The 26,000-nt window shown below is 41.9% G+C and overlaps 1 protein-coding gene across 1 annotated transcript in view; it reads left to right on the forward strand.

Moving 5' to 3' along the window:
* The first annotated feature begins 832 nt into the window (after positions 1–832).
* Positions 833–26,000, forward strand: part of FREM2 (FRAS1 related extracellular matrix 2) — a 117,193-nt gene continuing 92,025 nt past the window's right edge. The window contains exons 1-2 of the mRNA XM_066571144.1: positions 833–5,981; positions 9,615–9,704. Coding sequence (XP_066427241.1) covers positions 833–5,981; positions 9,615–9,704 — 5,239 coding nt within the window. The remainder of the gene's footprint in view (positions 5,982–9,614; positions 9,705–26,000) is intronic.

Below are 26,000 nucleotides of genomic sequence, written 5' to 3' on the forward strand. Positions count from 1 at the left end.
GCTCTGCGCCCGAGACATTTATCCGAGATTCCTTGTGGCGCACAGAACCGCGGGGCCGGCAGGCAGCTCCGCCGCAGCCCTGGGCCTCTTGCCCTCGTGTGACCCGTCCCGTTCTCCTTGGGGCACTTTTGTCGCACCCCCGTTCCCCGTCATCCGGACCCGGCTCTCGGGCAGCCCCGTTCCTGCCACCGCTGGAACCCGGGCGCCACCGCCGCCACCCCGCGGGGAAGGGAGACCCCGAGCCCGTCGGCGAGCCGGGAACAGCCTGGCTTTAGTTCTGCCCCGGGGCCAGGCGGGAGCGGGGAAGCTCAGAGCAAGAGGCGGCGGTGCGCTCCCGCCGCTCCTGGGGCTGGCAGAGGTGCGCTCCTACGCTCCGGGAAAGCCGTGCCGCCCTCCCCCAGACTAGAGGGCTCCCTTCCCGCGGCAGCTGGCGCCAGCAGAGCAATCCGCGCAACCACCTCCCCGCTCCCGCACCACCGCCACCACCGCCACCACCGCCCCTCTCCCGCCGCTCTCCCGACGCCTTCTCCTCCGCAACCTGTTGGGCGGCCGCGGGAAGGAAGGAGGGGGAGCCCCGACCCTCTCGTAACTTGCATGATTGGCACGCAGCTCTGCCCAATCGCGAATGGCGGATTCTCCCCCCGCGGGTACCCATTGGCTGCTCGGAGGCGCGGGGCGGGGCTTGCCGGGCCGCGGAGCTCCCCTCTGGAGCGGAGCGCGGCGCGCTCAGAGCGCAGCGTGTGCGCGGAGTGAGCGGCGCCGCGGCGGAACTGGGGCCGCGATTCCGCCGCTGCCGGAGGTTCTCGACGGTTACGCTCCGCCGGCAAGGACGATGCAGCCTCTCCTCGCCGGGCCGCGGCGGCTGCTGGCCGGCTTGCTGCTGCTGCTGGCCGGCTGTGCCTGGGCTGGGGCGGAGGAGCCGCCGCCAGGCAGCAGCGCCGCGGTCTCCTCGCCGTGGTCGCCGGAGGCGGACCCCGTGGTGGTGGCCAACCGCGGGCTGCGGGTGCCCCTGGGCCGCTCCGCCTGGCTGGACCCCACGCGGGACCTGGTGCTGCAGGTGCAGCCGGGGGACCGCTGCCACCTCACCGTGCTGGACGAGGACCCGCTGTGGCAGCGCCCGGGCCGCCTGAGCCCCCGGCGCTTCCCCTGCGACTTCGGAGCCCGCGAGGTGCAGTACTCGCACCTGGGCGGCCGCAGCCCCGCCCGGGACCGTGTCCGCTTGCAGCTGCGCTACGACTCGCCGAGCCGCGCCCTGGTGCTGCCCCTGGTGCTGGAGGTGGAGGTGCTCTTCACCCAGCTGGAGATCGTCACCCGCAACCTGCCCCTCACCGTGGAGCGCCTGCGGGGCACCAGCAACCCGCTGGACGCCCGCAGCCTGGAGTTCGCCTTCGAGCCGGGCCGGCAGCGCTGCCGGGTGGGGCTGCTGCCGCTGCTGGCCGGGCTGCCCCGCTACGGAGAGATCCTCAACTACCCGCCGGCGGCGGGGGGCGGGGGCGGGGAGGCGGCGGGTGGCGGCCCGATGCCGTCCGTGATGTGGGACTGCGAGGAGTTCCTGCGCCTGGGGCTGCGCTACCGGCACACGGCCGCCGGCGGCTCCCCGAACCGCGACCTGGTGCCGCTGGTGGCCGAGCTGCGGGAGGCGGCGGGCGGCGGGGCGCTGCTGAAGCGAGAGTACTTCCAGGTGCTGGTGCGGATTCGCGCCGGGAGTGAGAACGTGGCCCCCAAACCCAGCTTCCTGGCCATGCTGATGATGGAGGTGGACCAGTTTGTGCTCACCGCCCTCACGCCTGACATGCTGTCAGCTGAGGACGCGGAGTCGCCGCCCGATCTACTGCTCTTCAACATCACCTCTCCCTTTGGTCCTGGCCAAGGCCACATGGTCAGCACGGACGACCGGAGCTTGCCTGTCACGTCTTTCAGCCAGCGGGATGTGCGGGAGCTGCGCATTGCCTATCAGCCACCCATGGAGGACTCCGATCGGGAGAGGCTCTTTGAGCTTGAACTGGAAGTGTTGGACCCAGAGGGTGCTGCCTCAGAGCCCTTTGCCTTCGTGATTGTGGTGAAGCCCATGAACACCCTGGCGCCCGTGGTGACCCGCAACACTGGTCTCGTGCTCTACGAGGGGCAGTCAAGGCCTCTCTCGGGCCCTGGTCCCAGCCCCAACCTTGTGGTCAGTGATGAGGATGACCTTGAGCAGGTGCTGGTGAGTGTGGTGGCAGGGCTGAGGCATGGCCACCTCACTCTCCTGGAGGATACCCCAGGACCTGCTGCCCCTCGTAAACACTTTACAGTGGCTGAGCTGGCAGCAGGCCGAGTCATTTACCAGCACGACGGCAGCGAGTCTCCACTCAGTGACAACCTTGTGCTGCGGCTGGAAGATGGTGGCTCTCGCCACCGCGTTGAGTTCCTTTTCCCCATTACCCTGGTGCCCACTGATGACCAGCCACCCCTGCTTAATGCTAACACAGGGCTTGCCATGGCTGAGGGTGAAACAGTGCCCATCACCACCCGTGCTCTTAGTGCCACTGACATTGACTCACAGGATGCCATCCTGCTCTTCACAGTGGAGTCTGGGCCCACGGCTGGGCAGCTCCTGCTCCGTCAGGCACAGCCACCGCCTGGCTGGGAAGAGGAGGAAGAAGAGGAGGGCTTTTCTTGGAGGAAGGTGCCAGGTGTAGCAGGGAGTTCCCTCATCTATGAAAAGCCAGTGAGAGAGTGGCTGCAACAGGACATTGTGGAAGGGCGTCTCTTTTACCACCACTTTGGGGCTCACAGCCCTGGCCCTGGGGTTGTGTTGGACCAGTTCATCTTTAGAGTCCAGGATGACAATGACCCACCCAACCGCTCTGGACCCCAGACTTTTGTGATCAGGGTACATCCTGTAGACAGGTTAGCCCCAGAGCTCCATAGCAGCAGCAGCCTGCATTTAATCGTTGCAGAGCAGCAGGTGACGCCCCTTCGCAGGAAGCACTTGTGTTACACTGACCAGGACTCAGGGGACCGGGAGCTTCGCTATACAGTAATCCAGCCCCCCACTGACACTGACTCCAACCACCCTCCCGAGGCTTATGGAGCACGCCTTGGATCCCTCGTGCTGACTGAGGATCACTCCGTGGAAGTTACGCATTTCACCCAAGCCCAGATCAACCATCACAAGATCTCGTACCGTCCCCCACAGGAGGAGCTGGGGGTGGCTCCTCATTTGATTCAGTTTCAGTATCAAGTGCAAGATGCGGCTGGCAATGCAGCCAAAGGGACTTTCACTATCTACCTGCAGCCTGTGGATAACCAGCCTCCCGAAATCACAAATACTGGCTTCACTTTGCCTGAGGGAGGCAGCCATGTCCTTAGTCCAGCTGAGCTGGATGCCAGTGACACGGACACTGAACTTGCCCATCTCAGATTTATCCTGACCCAGGCTCCTCGGTATGGCCAGTTGCAGCTCTCTGGGTACAGTCTGGTTCCAGGAGGCATCTTTGGCCTGGAGGATATCAGACAAGGGAGGGTGGTGTATGTGCACAGTGGAGCTGAGACCAGCAGTGATACCTGCAGGCTTGATGTGAGTGATGGGGTTCATTTTGTGCCCATCACACTGAAAATGAGTGTGCACCCAGTTGATGATGAGGTTCCTACGCTACGATTGCCCCCAGGCACTCTTGGTTCCTACCTTGATGTGCTGGAGAATGGTGCTGCTGAAATCACTGCTAATGTCATTCAGGGCACAGATCAGGATACAGATGACTTTATGTTGACCTTCATTGTAGAGGATCCTCCTCAGCATGGGAGCATCCTGGTTCAAGGAGTGCCTGCAGAGAGATTTTCCCAGAGAGATCTGCTGGATGGTGCTGTGGTATATGCTCATACCGGTGGTGAAATAGGCCTTCTGCCCAAAGAGGATGTGTTCAACCTTACCTTGTCTGACCTCTCTGAGAAGTGGCGTGTCAGGGGCAATGTTGTTCAAGGAGTTTCAGTCTTGGTGACCATTCTTCCTGTTGACAGTCAAGCTCCAGAAATTTTTGTGGGGGAGCAGTTCATGGTGACAGAAGGTGACAAACGGGTCATTACTCTTGCTCACCTCAGGGCTGAAGATGTGGATACTCCTAGTGATGATATACTGTGCACAATTGTTGCTCAGCCCACATCTGGGTATGTAGAAAACATCTCTCCTGCCCCAGGATCTGAGAAATCCAGGGCAGGTGTAGCTATAAGTGCTTTTACCTTGAAGGATCTCCGTCAAGGGCACATTTTTTATGTCCAGAGTATACATAAGGGTGTAGAGCCTGTTGAAGACAGATTTGCTTTGCGCTGTTCTGATGGCATTAACTTTTCTCAGAGGCACTTCTTCCCCATTCTTGTTGTGCCGATCAATGACGAAGAGCCTGAAATCTTCCTGCGAGAGTTTGTTGTGATGGAAGGCATGAGCCTGGTGATTGATACCCCCATCCTCAATGCAGTTGATGCGGATGTCCCTGCTGATGAGTTAACATTCACAATCACCAGGCTTCCCAGGCACGGCCACATCGTGAACCAGCTGGTCAACGGAACTGTCCTAGTGGAGAGCTTCACCTTGGATCAGATAACAGAGAGCTCCAGCATTCTCTATGAACACGATGACTCTGAGACCAGGGCGGACAGTTTTGAGGTGCAGCTCTCAGATGGTAAACACACCATTAGGAAAATGGTACCCATCATGGTTATTCCTGTAGATGATGAGACGCCCAGAATGGCCATCAATGATGGTTTGGAGATTGAAATAGGGGAAACTAGAACTATTAATAACAGAATATTGAAGGCTACTGATCTTGATTCTGAAGACAAAACCTTGACATACATTATAACTTACGGGCCAGGACAAGGCCTCTTACAGAGAATAAAGCCTTCAGGTGGAGTTGAAAATATCACCTGGGGAATGAATTTCACCCAAGACGAAGTGGATAGAAATTTGATTCGATATGTGCATTTTGGTCAACAAGGAGTTCGTGATCTTATCAAGTTTGATGTGACAGATGGCATAAATCCTCTCATTGACCGCTACTTTTATGTTACAATAGGCAGCATTGATATTGTCTTCCCAGATGTCATCAGCAAAGGAGTTTCTCTGAAGGAAGGAGGAAAGGTGACCCTTACCACTGATTTGCTTAGTACCAGTGACCTGAACAGTCCAGATGAGAACTTAGTTTTCACCATTACCAGACCACCTGTTCGTGGTCATCTTGAATGCACAGATCAGCCTGGGGTACCCATCTCCACTTTCACTCAACTCCTGTTAGCAGGCAATAAAATCTATTACATTCATACTTCAGAAGATGAGGTGAAAATGGACAGCTTTGAGTTTGAGGTGACTGATGGCTATAACCCCGTGTTTCGTACTTTCAGAATTTCTATCAGTGATGTGGACAATAAGAAACCTGTTGTCACAATCCATAGCCTGGTGGTGAGTGAAAATGAGTACAAACTGATAACCCCATTTGAACTGACTGCAGAAGACAGAGATACACCTGACGCACTGCTAAAGTTTATCATCACTCAAATACCAGTTCATGGCCAGATCATGTTCAATAACTCCAAACCAGTCACCACCTTCACTAAACAAGATCTGAATGAAAATCTAATCAGCTACAAACATGATGGCTCAGAATCAGTTGAGGACAGTTTCTCTTTCACTGTTACAGATGGCACTCATACAGATTTCTATGTTTTCCCCAACACTGTGTTTGAAACAAGGAAACCTCAGACTATGAAGATTCGAATAATGGCTGTGGACAACAGTGTACCTCAAGTTGTAATAAATAAAGGTGCTCAGACTCTCCGTGTTCTGGCCACAGGTCACATCGGGTTTCTGATTACCAACAAAGTGCTCAAAGTGGAAGACAGGGACAGTTTACATGTCACTCTTAAGATCAGAATCACAGAGGGTCCACGCCATGGCTTCCTGATTCACCTGGGGAAAGGCAACCATAGCATCAGCCAGTTCACCCAAGGTACTACAACACTTCATGTCCTTTCTTTAGATCACTGGAAACATTATTTTTTATGCTGAACTCTATAGTAATTGATGGGAGAAACATTTCAACAAAGAGCTTATTTAAAATGGCTTCCTAATATTTTGCATCTGTTTATTTTTTATTACATCCATGACAGCTTTAAACAGGAAATGTGGTCTGCTGGGTAAACACTGATTAAAGGAGCTTCATTTCTTTGGAGAGCTTATTCCAAATAGCTGGGATTTGCACTTTCTGTCAGTCACAGTGATAAAAGTTTGGATAACAGAATTGGGCTGTACATCTTAAGAGACAGTGCTTTTTTTAAGCAGTTTTATTTAGAAAATGCTATGGGAGTGGCCAAGCTATTATTAACTAATAGCTTGGATATCGGTTGCAAGACAGTCTGAGCACACCTAACTGTAAAGCAAAATCCTTTCCCCACCAGTGGGAAATAATATGAGTGCATTTGTTAATTACACAAATTACCTTAATTACACAAATCTTTACCACAAAGTGTTTGTGGTAAATTAAAAGGTAATGTAAACATTTAAAACTTATGTTAGTGGTACTTACTTTTTACATGGCACTAAAACATTCAGTGATATAAATAGGGCAAAACCCACATGTGTCATATATACTGAAATAAAGCCTCAACCCAAGGCTGTGAAGTAACTTTAACTGAAATGGGAGCATTAGCTATTCTCTGGAGAATTTTCCATGTTACTTTACAATTACTTAGTGGCTAGTTAATTAACAATGAAATTAGGTTTTTTTGCAGCCTTCTGCAGCTGTGGAATGAGCAAACAGCTCCAACAGCATGGACACTCAGAGTTAAATGGGCTCAGTCAGGCTAGGCTGTGTAGGTGGAAAGGCTTGTGGTGAACACTTGCAGTTGGTTGAGTGTCATTTCACAGAGCCCATACTGGTACATATCCAAGTTACAGTCTTGGCTGGAGTAACGTTCTTGTCAGATATACCAAATCTTTCAAATAGACCTGATGAACTTTGCAATGGCTGAAGTTTTAAGTCTTAAGTTTTGCAATGCTAGCGCAAAAAAGAGGATGAGAGGAGACCAAACTGTCCAAGCTTTGGGGACCAAACAGTTCCTTAAATGTAAGGCTTCAGTTGTGAACTGTGAATAATATTGAGAGTGTTGTCAGAATACGGGAGAAACAAGAGAGAAAGGGAGTGAGCAAAAAAACCAGATTATCACTTATTTTAGTGGATTTTCTCTTACACTGAAGAATGTGTAATTAGTGAACAGGTGTTCTTTGAAAGCCGAGGAACAGTGATATCCCTTTTTTTTTTTTGAGGATGTGTAGCACTTGGGAGAAGCACATATTCCATTTCCTCCTGTGCCATGTGGCCAGGTGTACATTTGTCTGATGACCAAAATGAAGTTGCTACTTTGCTTTGAATTGGCTGTCCAGCCATATGGCCTGAAGGCTGTCCTAATATCCTGGGGCTGCCCTAGCTAAGTAAGAAGCATGCAGCTCTTAGGAAAGGTTGGTTTAAAAGCTAGTGAGGATCCCCAGAAAGTGATGTAACTTCACAGTTTCACACACAGCACAAATGCTCTTATTTTGTGTTGGATTGAAGAGTGTTTTTAAGAAATACACATTTCTTCAATAATATCGGCCTTTGAGATGGTCTTGCTTATGCTAGCTACACTGAGACAAATATTTGTCTAATGTTCAGGGCAGAAATAAACAAGACCCTCTTTTGTCATATTCATTATGATCCCAGTGTAAGCACAGATTTTGCAAAGGACTTTGGGAAGCCTCTGCATGGACTATTGGACCTGTTATGTGCTTTTTATGTTTTGATCTTCTCCTCTCTTTAGGCCTCCTATCCTGTCATGTGCCACCTCTTTCAAAATGCTGAGTAGTTCCAGTTTCATCAACACATGTGGGTTCTTATGGGGCTTGTAAAACTTCATTAGATCTTCCAGTTTGTGTTGGAAGGGACTTCTCAATCCTGTCGTTATTCACAACTGGGACAACTTTGAAGTCAAATGAAGCTCTTCAGGACATCATGCAAAAAATTTTGAAAGCTGCTTGCTAGTTTGTGAAGTCCATACTCAAACTCCCATTTCTTGGATTTGTTCCTGTGGTTGTATGAACAGGCAGCCTGACCTCTTTGAGTAGTGTAACAAGATTCATTGTGTGCAAGCAGCAGGAACAGTCTGGTTTTTCAGATTCCTGTAACTGAAAGAGAGGACAGAGCAATTATTTAGAACACAGCCTTCTGATAGTGGGCATAATTATATTTTTTGAAATAAAAAATTATGCTTGATGTATTTCAAAATTATGTTGGAGAATTCCAGTATAAAATTAATTTTTCAGGCACTGTGGTTACCCGATTGTGAATTGTGCTTATTATAACTAGGCAAGTTTTGATATAGCTAGCACAACCTAATCAGCTGTGGAAGGAAAGCACAGACTTGCTCAAGTGACTCCAAACATGCTGTTAAGGAAGAGAAAACAGATCATTCTTTGCAATTATTTTGACAAAATTAAGGTCTTTGGATGGCAAGCGGCCTCTTTTTCTTATGAGTTGGTCCTGGTCCTGCAAGCACCAGTTCAAGTACTTATCTTTATGTATACTGGACCCATGGATTTTGATAAGGCTACCCACATGAGCAGAGCTGAGTACTTGTGTGTTTGCTGGATGAAAGATTTATGTGTTCCACTGGCATGAAGAAGTATTTGTTTGCATCCTCTTTACAGCCCCATGAATTTTTGATCTTTAACTTTCAAACATTTATGGAAGAGATTCTTCAGTTACATATATTTGCTGATAATGCTCTTCACTTGTTTGCGCTCAAAGATGTCTGATTACTTTTGGAACTGAAGATTTTGTGAAGCTCTAACAAAAGTGCTCTTTTTTTTTTTTTACCCATGCATCCACCCTAACATCAGAGTAGAACTTGGGTGGTACTTGAGCTCCACTTTAATGTGATTGATTTCTAACACTTTTTCTTGAAAAATGTATCAGACTTGGGTTTTTACCAACAGCAGTCCTTCAAAGAAAGTGACAAAAATTAGTTTTTATGTATATACATGTTTCTCATCACTACTCAAGGCAACCAGAAAAGAAACAATATTAACAAATGTTTGTTTATCTTTTACATATTTTATGATAACTGCTGGTTCAAAATTCTACATCAGTTTTTTTTCCTTACTGAAGTAATTTCTGTTTACTTTAATTGCATCTATTTGGGTTCTTAAAACAGTCAATCACTGTAACTGTCCTCTGCAGAACTTTGCAGGTTGAAAAATGACAGAATCAATATCCTTGTGGGGATACACCTCTGTTTAAGAAAAGGAACCACTAAAAATATGAAGTAGTCCTGACTGTCAAGCCCATGTTTGTCAATTTCATTTCAGTCATTTTTGTAAATACAGCTTAAAAGAAAGAGAGCCCTGGGGAGGAGGAAGTAAAGGTAGAGAGAATGAATGATATCTGTAAAATTTCAACACTGTTAATACTGAAATTCCTCAGTTCTCCTGTGGGACCTTGACCTCCGTCTTGTTGAAGCTAAACCATTTAACACATGTCAATTTTTTTCTAAAAAAAAGGTTTCCTATCTTCATAATTTAAAATAAAGTCTATTTTTCATCTTTCCAGCTGATATTGATGATATGAAGATATGCTATGTTTTACGAGGGAGTGACAATGCCACCAGTGACATTTTTCATTTTTTGGTTGAAGACAGTGGTGAGTACTCCTAAAATCTCAGTTTTTCTTCTTATTTAAAGACAAAGAATTGAAGTGTCCTTTGGGAGTTGAAGAACATCAAATTTAATTGAGGGAAGTCTGTGTTATCTCCTGGAATGTGATTGATTTTATGGCTTTCCTATATTTTGAACTATTTCTGATGATTATGAAGAGAAGTAGTGATGAAATGGTAATTGCACCTAATGAAAAAACCTCAACCTACTCTAGCAAGAAAATGAAATTCTGTAAGTCTACTCAGATACCTTCTGTACTCAGATAGTAGTAGTATACTTTCTGTAGTTTTGCCTTTGTATTCCCTCTCCAGGCTCTTCACACATAAATTCTCCTAAGTCTTTATATTGAGAAACTTTTCATTTATTTATTGTTGTCTATCTTTTTAAAGCTTCCAGTTCTAAGACTATTCATATCAAAACATTATTCATATCAAAACATGTACCTGTTGTGTAGAGTTCAAGTTTTTATTCTATGTACTTAACAGAATCCTCAATGGTTTGTCAAAGGTCTTTGTCAGGCGACTGGTGTCAAATCTCCTGGTTAATACTATTTTCTGGGATTGTGAGGGATGCAAAAGAAAATTATTTGAAAAAAATTGAGAATACTGGCGTGTACCCATTTGAGGGAGAGCTATGTTGCGGTTTTTTAATTTGTTTTAAAAGCAGAAAGAAAGAATAATTTAAAGGGTAAGCAAAATAGATCAACAGGCTTTTTTTTTCCCCTTCCGAAGTCTGACTTAATGTGGATATTCCTAAATGTAAATATTCCTCTGTGTGGTAACAGGTGGCTAGATTATGTTACTTTAATGCCTTTTTAAATATGTGATACATAGTTCTATGAGTAATTGGCAATGAATTTTATTAGTTGATTTAATAATATACTTCTTAGAAAGTATGCTTCAAGTTAGCTGATGGTCAGCTCCTGTACACAGCTTGTGTTAGTGCTTCACAAGAAGCATAGCCAATTAAGGGTATTAAGATCAGTGAACAGGGATTTGTCCTGTCTGTCACAGACTGGACAGTTTTGTCACCATCTACCATTCTGGAGTGGGATATTAAAACATATTTTACTGCTTATTGTGCTGAACAAGCACAGAGAGAACACTACCTTTCGAGACTTTTGGAAATGTCTTTGCAAATCTTGATGAGATTAGATACCAGGTAGTGACATAAGAGTTTGCAACACTCGACTTATTTTCCATAAATGTTTTCTTTTCACGGAGATATAGGTTAGAGAAGCTTAAAGGTATGTAAAACGGAACATGGGATGCTGTCTTTCCATAGCAACACTTTTTTATAACAGGTGTCACTTACTAAAAGAATAACTCAAAAATCATGAACAATGTCACAAGGTGACATTGTTCATGATTTTTGAGTTATTCTTTTAGTAAGTGAACAAATATTCAGTCTTGAGATTGTTTTGAGGTTTTATGTGATGGGGGTAATTAAAGCTGATGAAAGTTTGCTCTCAGTGAGCTGTTTAACATCAGTTCTTAAAACTGAGTTGCCCCTTGAGAGACCAACATTTGTGGGACTTGTCTCTGTGCTATTTAACACTTCTTAGTGGCAAATATGTAGTCAACGTAAATTGCACCTAATATATGATTTTATTTTTTTCATGGGAAAGCTTACCTGTCACATCTGCTTCTATTTGGCAGAGTTGTAACAGCCTGTCAATTGTAACAGCATGCTACTTTTCAGAATACAAAGAGTCATGATAGCAAGGTGCTTGTTGATTTTTTTAGAACCTTTGGAAGTTGTGACATTACTGTCATCGACACTACTTAGCTAGATGGTAAGATGGTTTTTGCTATCCTGAGGCTATTTGTTGACAGAAAAATGAGCTGTGTTGCATTTCACAGTATTTCTGATTTTGAAGATGGTAAAGATGTATTTAAAGTTGATGAAGTTGTGATCAAAACATTAGTAGTTGTCTGTCTGAAATATCTCAAGTTTATTAGCAATGTCTTTAGAATCTGTAACAGCTGAAAAATCCAGCAATTTAATCTACTTCTATTTCCACCCTCCTCAGAAAGACTTCAAAGCCAGTGTTTTGCAACTCAGATGTATTTTGGCAGACTTTCAGTTGTACCAAGGCTATTGTTTAGGATTTTTTTTGATTTTAAGCCAAATCATATTAAGAGACTCCACACAAGAGCTGAGTGAAAGATGGAGCACAGGTGATCAACATCCATTGTAGAAAGCCACGCTTCAGACTTCTTGAAGATTTTTGCAGTAGTAACAGGTTTGTGCTACCCTGCAGTGCCTAGTGCTATAAATCAAATAAGTGGGACTTCACTTAAACTGAATTGTGTGATTGTCCCTGAGTGATCTGGTTTAAATCAAGAAGCATTTCAAAACATGATTCAATGAATGAATATGCATTTGTATAATTCAGCTAAGTAATTTCAAATAACTTAAAAGCCCTAAAATAAGTCACATCTTGCAACCCAAGTATTTTGTACCTTCTATGCTTTCATGCCTCAGCAAGGGGAACATACAACAGCACTTCCTGCTCTTTTCATGTGACATGAATTAGAAAGTTATTTTTGCCCCAGACCTGTATGTTGCCTGTAAAATACTTTTCTACATGTCCTGTGATATTTGTTCATAATCTCTGAACTGCAAATAGGAGAAAAGCGTGACTTCCTCTAGGTCTGTCTTTGGTGGCTGATCTGCCATGCTCATTATACCATGACTTATGAAAACAAATGCAGAAGCTCTTTTGTTGGCCTCTTAAATGAGGAAAGTCTGACTGGGGCCTGAGGGTGTTATTTCATGCAATTGCCTGGAGACCAAGTACAAGAAGTCATCAAACTGCTCTGGTGTGAGCTTTGTTGTGGATTTGGAATTTTGTTTATCTTCTCACATGCAGTAGTATTTATGGTAAGCAAGTTAGGGCAACAGCAGACTGGGTGGGTAGGTGAGGGGGAAAGGGCCAAGTCAGCCCTCTGGCCCCTTGCCTGCTCCCCTTCTCTCAGCAGGAGTGAGTGCCATGCTGCATACCAAGGCATGACCTGGGACCTGAAAGCATGAAATATGGCACTGGAACAAGGCTCTTTGCTTAGTGGCCAGCAGGGAAAACTGATGTACAGACAAACGAAGAGTAGCTTGGGGATTATGGCTAGCTCATAATAAACTTTGTGATGCTAACTAAAGAGAACAGACATGGGCTGAATATGAAGAGAAAGGAAATCCATGTAAAAGGAAAGTAAGTCCTTAGGACTATAATTAACAAGCAAGAGCATAGGCCTGCTGTATTCAAACCAAAATTAGAGGTTTCACCAGGAAGAACTGGTTGAGGTTTAAAGCTCTGAAGGAGTCTTATTGTCAGCATCAATTACCTACAAATGTATGGCTGTCAATATTTTCTGGCTTTAAATGGCGTTTTTAATAAGAGCAATTAAAAAGTAAAATAAGCTGGACACAATTCCCCTTTTTATCAACACTAATGCTTTTTAAAGGTAGAAAGCCTATGCTTCCTATGTAGGGAAGATGTTCTGCTATAAAGTGGATGAGCCCATGCATTTCTGTTGTACTTAGAATAAGAAGACTCTGTAGTACATCAGATGCTGCTGAGTTAGTGACATTTTCAAAGAAACTACTGTGGTTCATATTAAGAATTTAATTTCCATTTTGTTTTGAATTCTAATTTTAAAATAATAATGTGGAGACCTTTTGGTACCAAAAAAAGTGTTATGAGTCCATTTCTGTGAAACTTTGAAAGAAGTGTGGAATTTTCTTTTTCACAAAGGTTGCAAAATAGTCTCAGTTGAATCACATTCCTCAAGACTGGCCTCTACATTCCATTAAGAAGGTGGAGAAAAAACCCTTCTTAGCAAGTGCAAGCATGTGACAGTGGTGAATCCTGATGTTTACATTATAAAAATTCTTAATTCAATGATTAATAAAGGAATGAATGCCACCAGAATGCAGGGAAAGCAGGATTTCTATTTCTCATGGGGAGGTAAAATGCAAATCTAGACTGATAGCTGAACTCTTGCATGTATTTCTGGTATGTAAGTTTCAACCCTATTGAGAGACTGACTAGGCTGAAAAAAAAAAGATCCAGTTGAAAATGATTCAGTCTTTTAGTAAATGAAAAATACACTCATAGACTAACTTATATCTGATAATTTTAAGGAGAAGCTGCAGTTTCTGCAACAAGTTCATATTACTGGAAGCTAGGCAAAATTATGGGTGTAGGGCACTGCATAGAGTTGGTGCTTCAGCTGTGCAAAATGGCATTAATCTGTATGGAATGAAAGTTGACACAGAAATTAGCTCCAGTTGAACTAATGTTGAGCTCTGGTGCCTGTTTCAGAAAACTGCACACTACAATTTTATGCTACATCCCTTATGAGGGATGTCTGAGGCATTTTTACTCCTTATGTGAACTGGGCATAAAAAATGAAGTTAAAACTGAAGTCTGTTGTTTACCTTCTCTTCATTTTTGCTTATCTGAGATTCATTATTGTCCCTGCAGTAAGTTGTAATAATTGACTAAGAATCTGGATTTAATGCCCAGCTATCCATTCTGTAGGAGATATTTTCTCATTAAAGGTGCTGTTTAAATAATCTGAAACTGGTTAAACTGGTTTAAGGCAGTTTTTTTGCCAGATTCTGCTGATTGCGTAGTGTAAAACAAACATACCCCAAAACTGGCAGTAAACTCATACCCCAGCAGAACCTCCATGCCTCCAGAGGCAGTATCAAGATGAAATACATTCCCCTGCCCAGCAGTGGGTGTCTGGGCTAGCAGCACTACTGTGACAGCCCGTGGACTCCCTGTTAGAGAGCAGCTATTGTATTCTTCTTTTGATTCCCATAAGAAAAATTCTTTATTCTATTTAGGTTTTGTAGATAACTCTGAAATGTTCAAGATCAGGTCATGTAAAGTCAGTGAAGGAATGTTCATCTCTTGTAAATAGTGGTCTGATCCCAGATATTTTTAAAAGAAGACCTTTTTCTTGGCCTGCTTGTTACTTGACTCGTGCTCTCATCGCAGTACTTTGCTGTGTTTGTTCTCCCTCCTCCCCTGTCTGTCTTCTGAAGCTTGGGAAACTGTCAACTGGGATTGCAGCAGCCATGGAAGAAATTTATGTGTTCAGCCTTAGTATTTTTTTGTTGCAAGAGGGCAATGCCACACTAGTAATAATGCAAAATATTACTAGTGTGGCATTAGTCAGTTCCGTTACATTTTCCTGTTTTGAGTAACAAAATGAGATTAGCCTGATGTGGGCTTTTTGGTCTGGAGCATTCTAAAAAAACACCCTGATAGTGTGAGGGGAAAACCCATTTCCTATTCAGCTTTAATTTGAACCATAATCTGCCTGTCCCTTACCTACTTTCATTCTCTTCTCAGTGCTTGAGTCGTCCAAACTGTTTCTTTAGGACTGCTATGATATCTTGCAACACCTTGCCTCAAGGGTAGAAAGGTTTCAAAGGAGAAGTAATGACAGATTCTCATAGCTGGTTTAGGAATGTCAGGATCACTAGGGAAACAAGAGTTGTTTCATTTCAGGCTCTTTGGGCAGCTTTTCTGACTTAAAGCCAAAGCATCACAAAGCCATGGCTCACTAAAACTGGTGATTTACATCATTAGCTAAATCTTACTTAAACTTTTTGTTACAGATCCCTAAATGCCTTAACACAGTACTGCATTTTGCTGTACTAACATTTGACTAAATCCCTACTGAAGTAAGAATCTTTCAAAAAGAATTCCCTGAAATTAGCCTTTAAGCCAAATTTATGGGAAAATTAATAAACTTTTCCCAAATATGTTTATGCAAGAAATAAAGAATCATGTTCCACTGCCTAGAGAAAACTCTCCATTAAGTTTGTGAAATACAGGTATTGCATCTGTCATCCTTTGTTTTGCTAAACAAATATTTTTTTTAGGAACTTTACCATTCTTGTATGCTTTATTAATGTATGAGGGAATAATATTTCACCCTTGACTTTAATTATTAAACTATAACAGTTGTCAGTGCTATTTTTCAAAGCCAAAATGCCAATGTTTTTTCCTGGGTGAGCTATAATAATAATAATAGTATCATATCAGACCTTTTGGACTGAATATCTGATAGTTCCTAAAGTAGCAAATGGGTAAAATACGATTGGGGATTATTTGCAGCATCCTCACTTGAGCTCACTTATGGCATTTGGGCACATGAGTCTTGGCAAGACACATCAACTACATTTATCTTTGGCTTAAAAATGAAGACATCACATGTTGATGGTTTGTTTGCCATCATTTGCCAAGGACTGTATTGGATTCTGGTCCATTGCCAGGCTTGTTGCTGCTGTTTTAATATACTCTAGGATGGTGCCCAAACAATTTTCCATATGTCACACTTCTTACTGTAAGTATAATCAGAGGATTTAAATTGCTTGACACTACAGTTTATCTATTAAAAAAAATCAAAATAAACTTTACTGTAAATAAAAGATGAGTTCATGGGGATGTTATTGTCAATGTGGCTGCAAGGTGTCAGCAAAATTATCTATCCGTGAAAATATACAGGATTAAGAGATGCTTATATGGGGCATATAGAAAGTCTGGTACAAGCCTTACTAATCTCAGTGGAAAGATTTTCATTGTCTTCTGTTCTAGTTATTATATTGATCTCCTTGTCCTGGGATTTTAGACTGAATAATGGGAATTACTGAATTTTCCATTTCTAACTTGAATATCACCTTATCCTCCAAATACGGACATAGAAAAGACCTGTTTTGTCTAGTTGAAACAAGATGTTTGTTTGAGACAAGTTAAGGTAGTGATTTAGCAAGTGTGACATAGCAAGAGAATTTTTGTATGGTTCTGATTATTTGAGTTCAAATGGTGATTTTATCCAAAAACAAAGAAAGCTTTCCCTCTGCTCCCCATCCTGGATTTTTAATAATTTTCTTTAAAAAGCAATGCAGTGTAATTGAAGGGGTAAGTTTAGATATTGCCTTGGATTAGTAAAGGAGAGTCAATTATGGTTTTAATTGTCTTTTATACAGAATTTAGGGCACTTTGTCCAAACACGGAAGTCTCGGATGCAATTCCTTCCTTCATTTGAGAGGCTTTTTAACACATACTTCCACTAATGTGCCTTCACTTACATTCTGGCCTGTTTTCTATTGATTTTCTGTTTGCTGCCCAAGTATATGAGTTCACTCTTTTGAATATTGCCTGCACTTGAATGTTCCACTTTCAACTAAGTATTGTTACACTGGGCCAACAAATTCTGTCTTTTTTTTTGTGTGTGTTCTCTCCTCCTTTTCCCCCTATATTTCTCCTTTGCTGGTGACACTGCTATGTTCCACAGAATAAAATGGCTTAGGATCAGTGCCTTCCAGAATAACCCTTAGGTTGGTGGTTTAGATCAGGGTTTAGAGAAGGCAGATATTGATTCTGTTCCAGTTCTCCTTGAGTCAGGGCCAATGGTCTTTTCTTCTGTATTGAATGGGTGCCTGGACTGTTGGGCTGGTTGAGTAGAAAGGAAATGTCTCAAACACCAATACCTATTGATAGTATTTTTCTAGTTTCCACCTGAGATCACTTGCTAGTAATCGCACTTTCAAAGAACAGATACAGTTGCAACAAAGTTTACCAGTTCAGCACTTGAAGCTCAATAACGCTTGTTTTCCTGAGCTGAATGCCATTGATTTCATTTGACCTGGTCAGATGAGAGACAAGGAAGGTATAAGGTAGCCCTATAAGTACTTAACAGGCTTCTTACTTGAAAATAATCCATAATTTAGCTTTTATATTCTTGTGATAAAGAGTAAGGCCCAGATAGCAGCAAAAGAAGCATGACAATGAGAAGTAAAATTAGGTCAAAATGCAAGAATTAAAGGGATTAAGAAGACACACAAGGCTTAAGTAGAAGAATTGAGAACTCTCAGCAGTAACACTGATTGCCAGTGACATGAGAACCTGCAGAAAGACGCTAATTCCTAAAGTGAACTATAATAAGCTTGTGAAATTATCTTGGTAGTCAGTTGGAAATATTTTTGATTTAGATATTCTGAAGAGCTCTAGAGAAGGGACACTGGCTGCTGTCAAGAAATCCTGCTAACAGCTTGTTTAATTTCCCAATTTGTTTTAATCAAGGGATCCTAAACAGCCCTCAAGATAAGTTTAGCTTTTATCACTTCACTGGCCAGTTAAGTGTGTAGAGTCCTCTAGAGTTCCCATAAAGGTCTGTTTGAGTAGTAAAAAAATGTATGCAGGAAGTTTCTGGATTTCTTTAAAAATTAGGTTGATACTTATTCAAAGAGTGATAAGCATCTCTGAAACAAACAACAGATGCATGAAAAAAAGTATTCCAACAAGGAAGGTTAATGAGTATTAAGTAATTAGTAAGTACTAATCTATGGAAGGATGCTAAGAATCAAATTAAGTTAAAAATGGGGAAAATATAGTGATGGCATATTTTGTCATCAAAGTCTCTCAATTTCTGCATCTTAATTTGCAACATTCTTACTGGTGCAAGTTTCTGTTTGCCTTGCTAGATATTATAAGGGCAATTCTTGCCTTGTCAGCCTCTGTGTTTTTTCTGAAAAAAAATGAAGACAATTATTTTTTTGGGGTTCATAAGCCCAAATTTTGCTTGGATACTGTTCAAATTTTTCCTGAAATTATATTACTTGTTCTTTATAATTGGCATTGAAGTAAGTTAGGGAGTATTTTGGTTGGCTAGAGCTTAACAATGGAAGCAGTAGGGTAGGAATCAAGGAAAGGCCTGCAAGGCAGATCTCCTGGTGGGGAGATCTGTTATAGAGCACCCAACCAGGATGGAAAGGCAGATGAAATAGTCTTTTAGCTGCCGTGAGAAGCTAATGGAGAGCGCTGGCTCTTGTTCTCCTGGGAGACTTCAGCTTATAGCATGTCTGCTGCAGGTCCAGGACAGCAAGGAGAAAGCAGTCTAAGGAGGTCCTGGAATGTATGAAGACAACTTCCTGACACAGCTGGTCAGTGAGTCGACCAGCTGGACCTGCTGTTTGTCAGCAGGGAAGGAGTGGTGGGAGATGTGGTGGTTGGAGGCTGTTTTGGGCACAGCTATCACAAAATTGAGTTTAAAGGAAGAGGAGAACTGCCACCTTGGACTTCTGAAGGGCAGACCTTGGCCTGTTTAGGAGCCTGTTTGACAGAGTCTCTTGGGGGACAGTCCAGAAAGGCAGAGGGGGCCAGGAAAGCCACACGTTCTTCAAGAAGGAAATCTTAAAAGTGCAGAATTTGGAAGTCCCGATATGCCAGAAGTAGGGAAGTAGACCAACTTGCCTGAACAGAGAGCTTTGGCTGGAACTTGGGGAACAGAAGAGCTTATCACCTTTGGAAGAAGGGGCAGACAACTCAGGAGGAAGACAAGGATAGCATGAATTTATGCAGTTAGAAAATTAGGAGAGCCAAATCCCAGGTAGAGGTTAATCTAGCTACTGCTGTGAAAAACAATTTTAAAATTGTGAGAAAAAAAGGAGTAAGGAAAAACTATCCTGAATTGGATGTGGGGAGAAAAATAATGACAAAGGATGAGGGACTAAGTTCACCCTCAGCAAGTTTGCTGATTACACCGAGTTGGGTGTGAGTACTAATCTTGAGTGCAGGAGGGATCTGGACAGGCTGGATCTATGGGCCAAGGCCGACTGGAAGAAGTTCAACAAGGCAAAGTGCTGGCTTCCAGTCTTGTGTCAAAATAATCCCATGCAGTACTACAGGCTGGGGGAAAAGGATCTGGGGGTACTGATTGACAACAGCTGGACATAAGCCAGTGTGTGCTCAGGTGGCCAAGAGGGCCAATGGCATCCTGGCCTGTCTTGGTAATGGTGTGGCCAGCAGGATCAGGTCAGTGATTGTCCCCTTCTAGTCAGCGCTGGTGAGGCCACACTGTGAATCCTGTGTTCAGTTTTGGGCCCCTCCCTACAAGAAGGACACTGAGGTGCTGGAATGTCCACAGAAGGGCAGTGGAGCTGGTGAAGGGTCTGGAGCACAAGTCCTGTGAGGAGCATCTGAGGCAGCTGGGGGTTTTACCCTGGAGAAAAGGAGGCTCAGGGCAGACCCCACTGCTCACCACCTACTGCCTGAAAGGAAGGTGTAGTGAGGTGGGGGTTGGCCTCTTCTCTCAGGTGACAAGTGGCAGGACAAGGGGAAATGGACTCAGGTTGCACTAGGGAAGGTTTAGATTGCATATTTGAAAAATTTTTCATGGAAAATCTCATCAGGCATTGGAACAGGCTGCTTAGGAAAGTGGTTGAATCCCCATCCCTGGAGGTATTTAAAAGACATGTGGATGTCATGATTTAGTGGTAAACTTGGCAGTGCTGGGTTTGTGGTTGTAATCAATGATTTTAAAGGTCTTTTCCAACTTAGATGATTATATCATTCTATGAAATTAAAAGCCAGGAATGATACAAGCAGAGTGAAAATCCTATTAGAGTAAATTAATTAATTAGACTTGTGTTGATTATTGTTTAGGTTTGGTCTAGGTCAGATTATCTTAGACTGGTATAGTGTGGCTTGTTTTCTCTAGGGTTTCCTTCAGTTAATTTTTCTTTAACAGATTTAACCAATTATTTTTTGGTTTTATTACTAGAAAAGATTTCATTTAGCAGTAGGCCCTTAGGAAGCTCTTTGAGAAGATAAAAAAAAATTTCCCCTTCCTGAAGAAGGATTTTGACTTGTTTAAGTTCAAGTCATTAGTAAAACATTAATTCAGTTGGCTTGACACACCATTGCCCTGAATGTTTGCTAAGATTCCAATCTCAGTAACTCTTAAGTTAAGTACCAGCGTTGCACTTCTGTCACTGCTGTATAATGCACATTTTCTTCAAGACTGTAGGAATGCTGTTACCACACACTTTGCTGCCTCTCTAAAGCTTTGCAGTTAGGGAATAACAATAATTAGAGAGGGAATTGTAAGGGTACCTTTTAAGAAACATTTGAAGCCTAATTCAAAGCCCAGTGCCTCCAGTGAGGCTCTTCGTGCCTCAAGGTTTTGGTTTGAGCCTCCATCACTGAAATCAGTGAGAAATTTTTTTTCACTCACTTCTGTGGTGTTCAAGAGCACATTGTGCAAGATAAGATTCTCATAGCTGAAAGGTTATTCAGCTGTCCCTAAAACTATTTTGCCCTAGAAGTTTTTATTTTACGGCCTTTGATCAAAGTATTTGATTTCTTATTCTCATGTCTGCTTTTTAAGCAGAACTTGTGAACTCAAGAGCCTGAGACACTGTAGCCAGTTAAAAAAAAAGCCACTGTATTATTACAAGACTTTTCTGGGCTTTGTGCTGAATTCAGTCAGTGTCTATGCCATTAAACTGGCTCATCATAACCGTAGAGCATTTGTAGTCCTGTGTGCTCAGATACATCCCTCCTGAGAGAATTGCACTGAGTGTTTTGGGTAGAGATTCTAGTGGAAAGGAAACTACTCAATACCTTTTTCTTTTCCTGTCAGATGCACAGTGCATCACACTCAGCTCCTTCTTTAGGGATAGATGATGCAGTGTTGTACATTTAAGATCCAAATGACAGAGCTTCTCTACTGGGCATTTTGGGTGGGATTTTGGGTCCTGGATTAATCCTAATCAAGTGGAGATCCTTAAAGTGCTGTATTAGTAGCCATAATAAGTTTAGGTTTTGCTCATAACCTTGAGGATGAGTAGATGTAGATGTGACATAGTAACAATTGCTCTGAATTCTAATCCAATTTTGCCCATAGTTTCCTTTTAATGCATACTTAGAATTGCATAAATCATGTAAGTATTAAACAGAGCAGTGTTCTGCACTGGAAAGGTGTGCATTTTTAGTTGGTGAAGTGAAGATTTTCAAGCTTGTTGGCTGATTTGGGTATTACACTAAACATAGGAAAGGACATGAGGTTGCCAGTGTCTTGCTTTTACTTATTAAATCATTGTGTATTGTATGTGTTGCAGATATTTGAGACCTGTGCTCAATTTTCTGTGCTGCCTGAGGAATCTTAAGTAGATATTTCCTATAAAACTGCTGTTACCTTTAGGCTGTAGGAAATGTGAGTTAGCCTGTGCTCCTGCAGAATCCCATTGTTTGTACACCAGTGGCAAGTGGGAATGAGATAAAGCTTTGCTTTTGTTAATGTTTTGTTTTGTTACTGTTTTGCCACCACTGAAAAAACACAAGCAAGAAGAGGAAAGAGTAGCTGGAATAGGCGGACTTTGTGCATTAAACCAAAGTTTTATTACTGCAGTGGTTGAAGGGGCCTAAAAATGAAGGATTTCATTGGAATTCATCAGCCAGCCCGTGAGCTCAAATACTTTCATCTAGCTCTCCTTTCTCCTCCCCTCCCTCCCACTTAAAGATAGGCAGAAGGTAATTTAGTAGTATGTCCTGCAAGTATTGTAGCAATAGCATAGCAGAGTCCTGTGGGTCTTCTTAAGCTGCACAGTTGGTTCTTATTTTAACATATACTACTTCTGACTTGTTGAAGGATGACAACAGGATATCAAATAAGCAGGATAATTTTCACCAGTGTTGTTCTGCCCTGAATCATATAATGCATAATTCTTGAGTTTCAGATTATGAAGTATGCAAGATAGGATCACAATAGAAAAATGATTTATTCAGTCACTTGTTTATTTAAGGGAAAATAACTCTTTAAAAGAAGAAGTACTAACGCACTTTTAACATGCAAAGTATCTTATTCTTTGTGTTCCTATTCCCCATTCAACACACACAACCCAACCACCCAGATCTCTACACCAAGGTAGTGAGCCTGAAGTGATTCCTGTATCATATCTCCACCAACCCAAATTATGCTGCTATTTAAACTCCTTTACTGAATTGTTAGGTTCATAGCACAAGTAAATTCAAGATTATATTATTTATTTTGATCAGCCCATGAAAATATATTGGCACCATATTCCAGTTAATGCCCTACAAATGTTTACTAAATCTTTAGGAAAGAGGATGAGACAGAGAAGAGAAATATTTTTTATGAGGTTGGTGTTTTTTTCTTTTTATTGAGTTTCCTCACCGTATCCCCAAAATAGCCTTTAACTAATTCCCTTTTTCTGTCATTCAAGAGAGCTGTTTCTGAGAAAATTCATTTTGCTATTCTTAACATGCTTGAAAATTGAAAGAAGCCTCAAATGAATCTAGATCAAAGAAATGCAAACCCATTGAATGAAATGTTAGTCTTAAAGTTGTAAAAATTTCAACATATTGAGTAAGAAACAAATGTAGTTTTGGACTGTTAGTATCTTTTTAGTTACTTCTATTATTTAAAGTAGTTTGATAATCATCAGTCATAGGAACTCTGCTTGAAATCATATGATAAAATTATGTCCTTCCCTCGATTGCTACTGTAACCACCTATTAAAGCAAATAACTTAAGTATGCAACTTGTGATTTTTCATGGTTCTTTAAACTTCCCTTAATTACACCCTTCAACCAGGCCTTATTCATTGTTTTGAGGTACCAGATTCATCTAAACCTCTGAGGAGGAGGCATTCCTGGATCAATATCTGGTTACAAAGTTACTGAGATCTCAAGTGACTGCCTTACTTTCTGACACTGTCTGCTTCTAGGGAAACTTAATTTAACTGGGGCACCTCTGAGGTTCCTCTTAGTGGTGTGATGAATCTGTTTGTTGTTGAACAGACTTCCTGGCTTCCACAGCTAAAAGAGAATAAATCTAATCCTCTGTGAACTTGACTTCTATTTTTAGTAAGACTGTCTGCAAGGTCTTTGGGATGGAGCTGGGACATACTTTTGCAAATGCAGATGGCATCTGATTTGACTATGCATGGCTTTGCTTGCTTGGTCCCTCATCAACAGGAAAAGTGTTATTTAGGTAAAAAAATAGCTTCTATAATGTTTTTTCCTGCACCTCTTCAATTTTGTGCTTGGAATGGAATATATGGACATTGGAGCAAAAATATGTTGTAAAACATCTAAATATTCTTTGTTTAAATCTTGTGGTTTTCATAGCTTTTGAGTACTTTTGAAACATAATAATTTTTGTGTATTTTTTTTCTTTCAAGTATTAATTTTGACTTGTGAAGGGTTTTTTTTAGGTTTTTGTTTGTTTGGGGGCTTTTATGGTTTTGGTTTTGTTTTTTTGTTATATTTGATGACTCAAAAGATTGAGTGGTAAGATTGAGTATTAGGTATGCAGATAACTATAAAGAGTTAATATAGGCTTTTTTTCTACAGCATTTGACATAGCAATGAGTTACAAAGTGATCTTAAACATTTAGCAAACGCTGAGCTTCATGAAGTTGACAGTTTGGACAGTTTGTTTTGTTTGAAGGATTGTGGAACTTGTCAGTTTCACAAAAGCTGGGAAGTATAATTTCCTGAGAAGCCTTGTTTCATGAAACGTAACAGTACTGGTGATTTTGGTAAACAAAGAGGCTAAGCTGCTTCTGGTCTGCTGGCAATTTTTGGATGCTTGATTTCTATGTTTCACCCATGTTAGGAAGTGGCATCACAAGGATCAGTGGTTGGAATTTGAATGCAGAACAATTCAGCTTAGAGATAGGAATGTAGTTTTTAAGAGCAGGTGATCTTAACTGGTAACAGATTTCCAAGGCAAGTGGTGAATTCTGATGTCTTCAAGAACAGATATCTTACAGAAAAACATCCCACCTGTGAAACTACATCCAACACAAAGTTACTGAATGGACTACTAGGTTCTCTCAATGCAGAAGATCAAGCTAAATCATTACAAATGCCTCTTTTGGCCTTGAAATTAATAGAGCAGGAATTTGTAGAAACTCTCAACTATTCCTGATTTTGCCTGCATCTAGAGATAGCAGCAAATCTCTCCTGGAAACTTAGAAAAAACTGAAAAGAGAATATATCATTTGAGAAAATTCTTACCAGTTCTGTTCTTTCAAATTGTATGTATAAGAAACAATCCTTACTCCTCCTTGACCCTCCTCCCAGATCCTTAAGGAAATTAAGAAGTGCTATTGTGAAAGTCATAGAAGGACCTTTAAATCACATAGCTGAGAAGCCAAGAATTCAAAGAAGATAAAATAAAACCTGAATGGTACAGAACTCAAAACCTGTGGATTGTTACAGCTTTTCATATAGTCAGTAGTTATTATTTGTTTAGTATTTCAACATACAATCGTATCCCTCTCCCACCTACACACATTCTTGTAAAGTATATCTTTCTAATCTTAGTGTTATCTTAACATTTTTCACCTCAGGGAAGTTTTTACAAAGAATTCTAAAAGTAAGCAGCATTTGGAAAAAAAACAACCAAAAAGAACATGGAAACCTAACAGATTTGACCAAATTGATTTTTAAAACCTTTTGTATTTAACAATTTAAAAACCCTTAAATTTGCCAGATTGTATTTATTTTAATGTGCCAGATACTCTTAAAATAATATTTTATCTAAATGTAGGTGACAATATTTTTAGAGAATTGCATTGTTTATCCTGTTGTTATTAGCTAGATCAGGGTTATTCTGACATAATCAAGTGAAAAAACTCCATCTCATGTAGATGAATATGGAACCAGACTAGGCAGATTTCTTCCCCCTTCTCAACCAAATTGTTCCCACAGAGGTTATCCAACACGTGTCCTGCCTGGTTAGTGTCTCGCTCGGAGGAGTTCAGCAGATCAGAGGGAGATTTCATGATCATCACACTGCTGGCTTCTCTGTGGATGTGCTGTCACATGATACCAAATGTGGGGATATGGGTTACTTTCTGCTCTGATTATGGGATGTCTGTCTTTCCTGCTTCACTCCTGCTTTTCCCCCTCATATAATGCTGAGGTTGCTTTGGTGAGTAGCATGGCTCACAGTTAAGTCTTAAGTTTTGGATTCTTGACATGCCTGAACTGGCTTTGCACCTGAAGAAAAGCAGGTATTCCTCCTTCAGTGCTTAGCTTTGCATAAATAGTTCCTGACCCTGACCAGTGCTCATGGACACTGTTATCCAATCAGCTACACTGTGGGGAGACTGAGAGCATACTGTTTCAAGCAGCAGTCCGTTTTAAAAAATACTAAAAATATTTTTAATTTATATTAAAAAATTAAAATATATTTAAAATTTAATAGATCCATTTTAATAATACAAAAATGTATTTTAATATATTAAAGGTATATAAAATACATTAAAATATATTTTTATATTAATATAAAAATATATTTTCTTCTGCATCAGAAATACTCCAATTTTTGGTGAAAAATAGTTATTTGGAAGGGAAATATGGTCAAGAGATATTTTCACACTTCCACAGAATGCTTTGTAGGTCAGCTTTTAGCTCTCACTGATCACAGTACCTGAAACTACAACT

This window comes from Molothrus aeneus, chromosome 2 (genome assembly GCF_037042795.1).
Source record: "Molothrus aeneus isolate 106 chromosome 2, BPBGC_Maene_1.0, whole genome shotgun sequence".
Classification (NCBI taxonomy): domain Eukaryota; kingdom Metazoa; phylum Chordata; class Aves; order Passeriformes; family Icteridae; genus Molothrus; species Molothrus aeneus.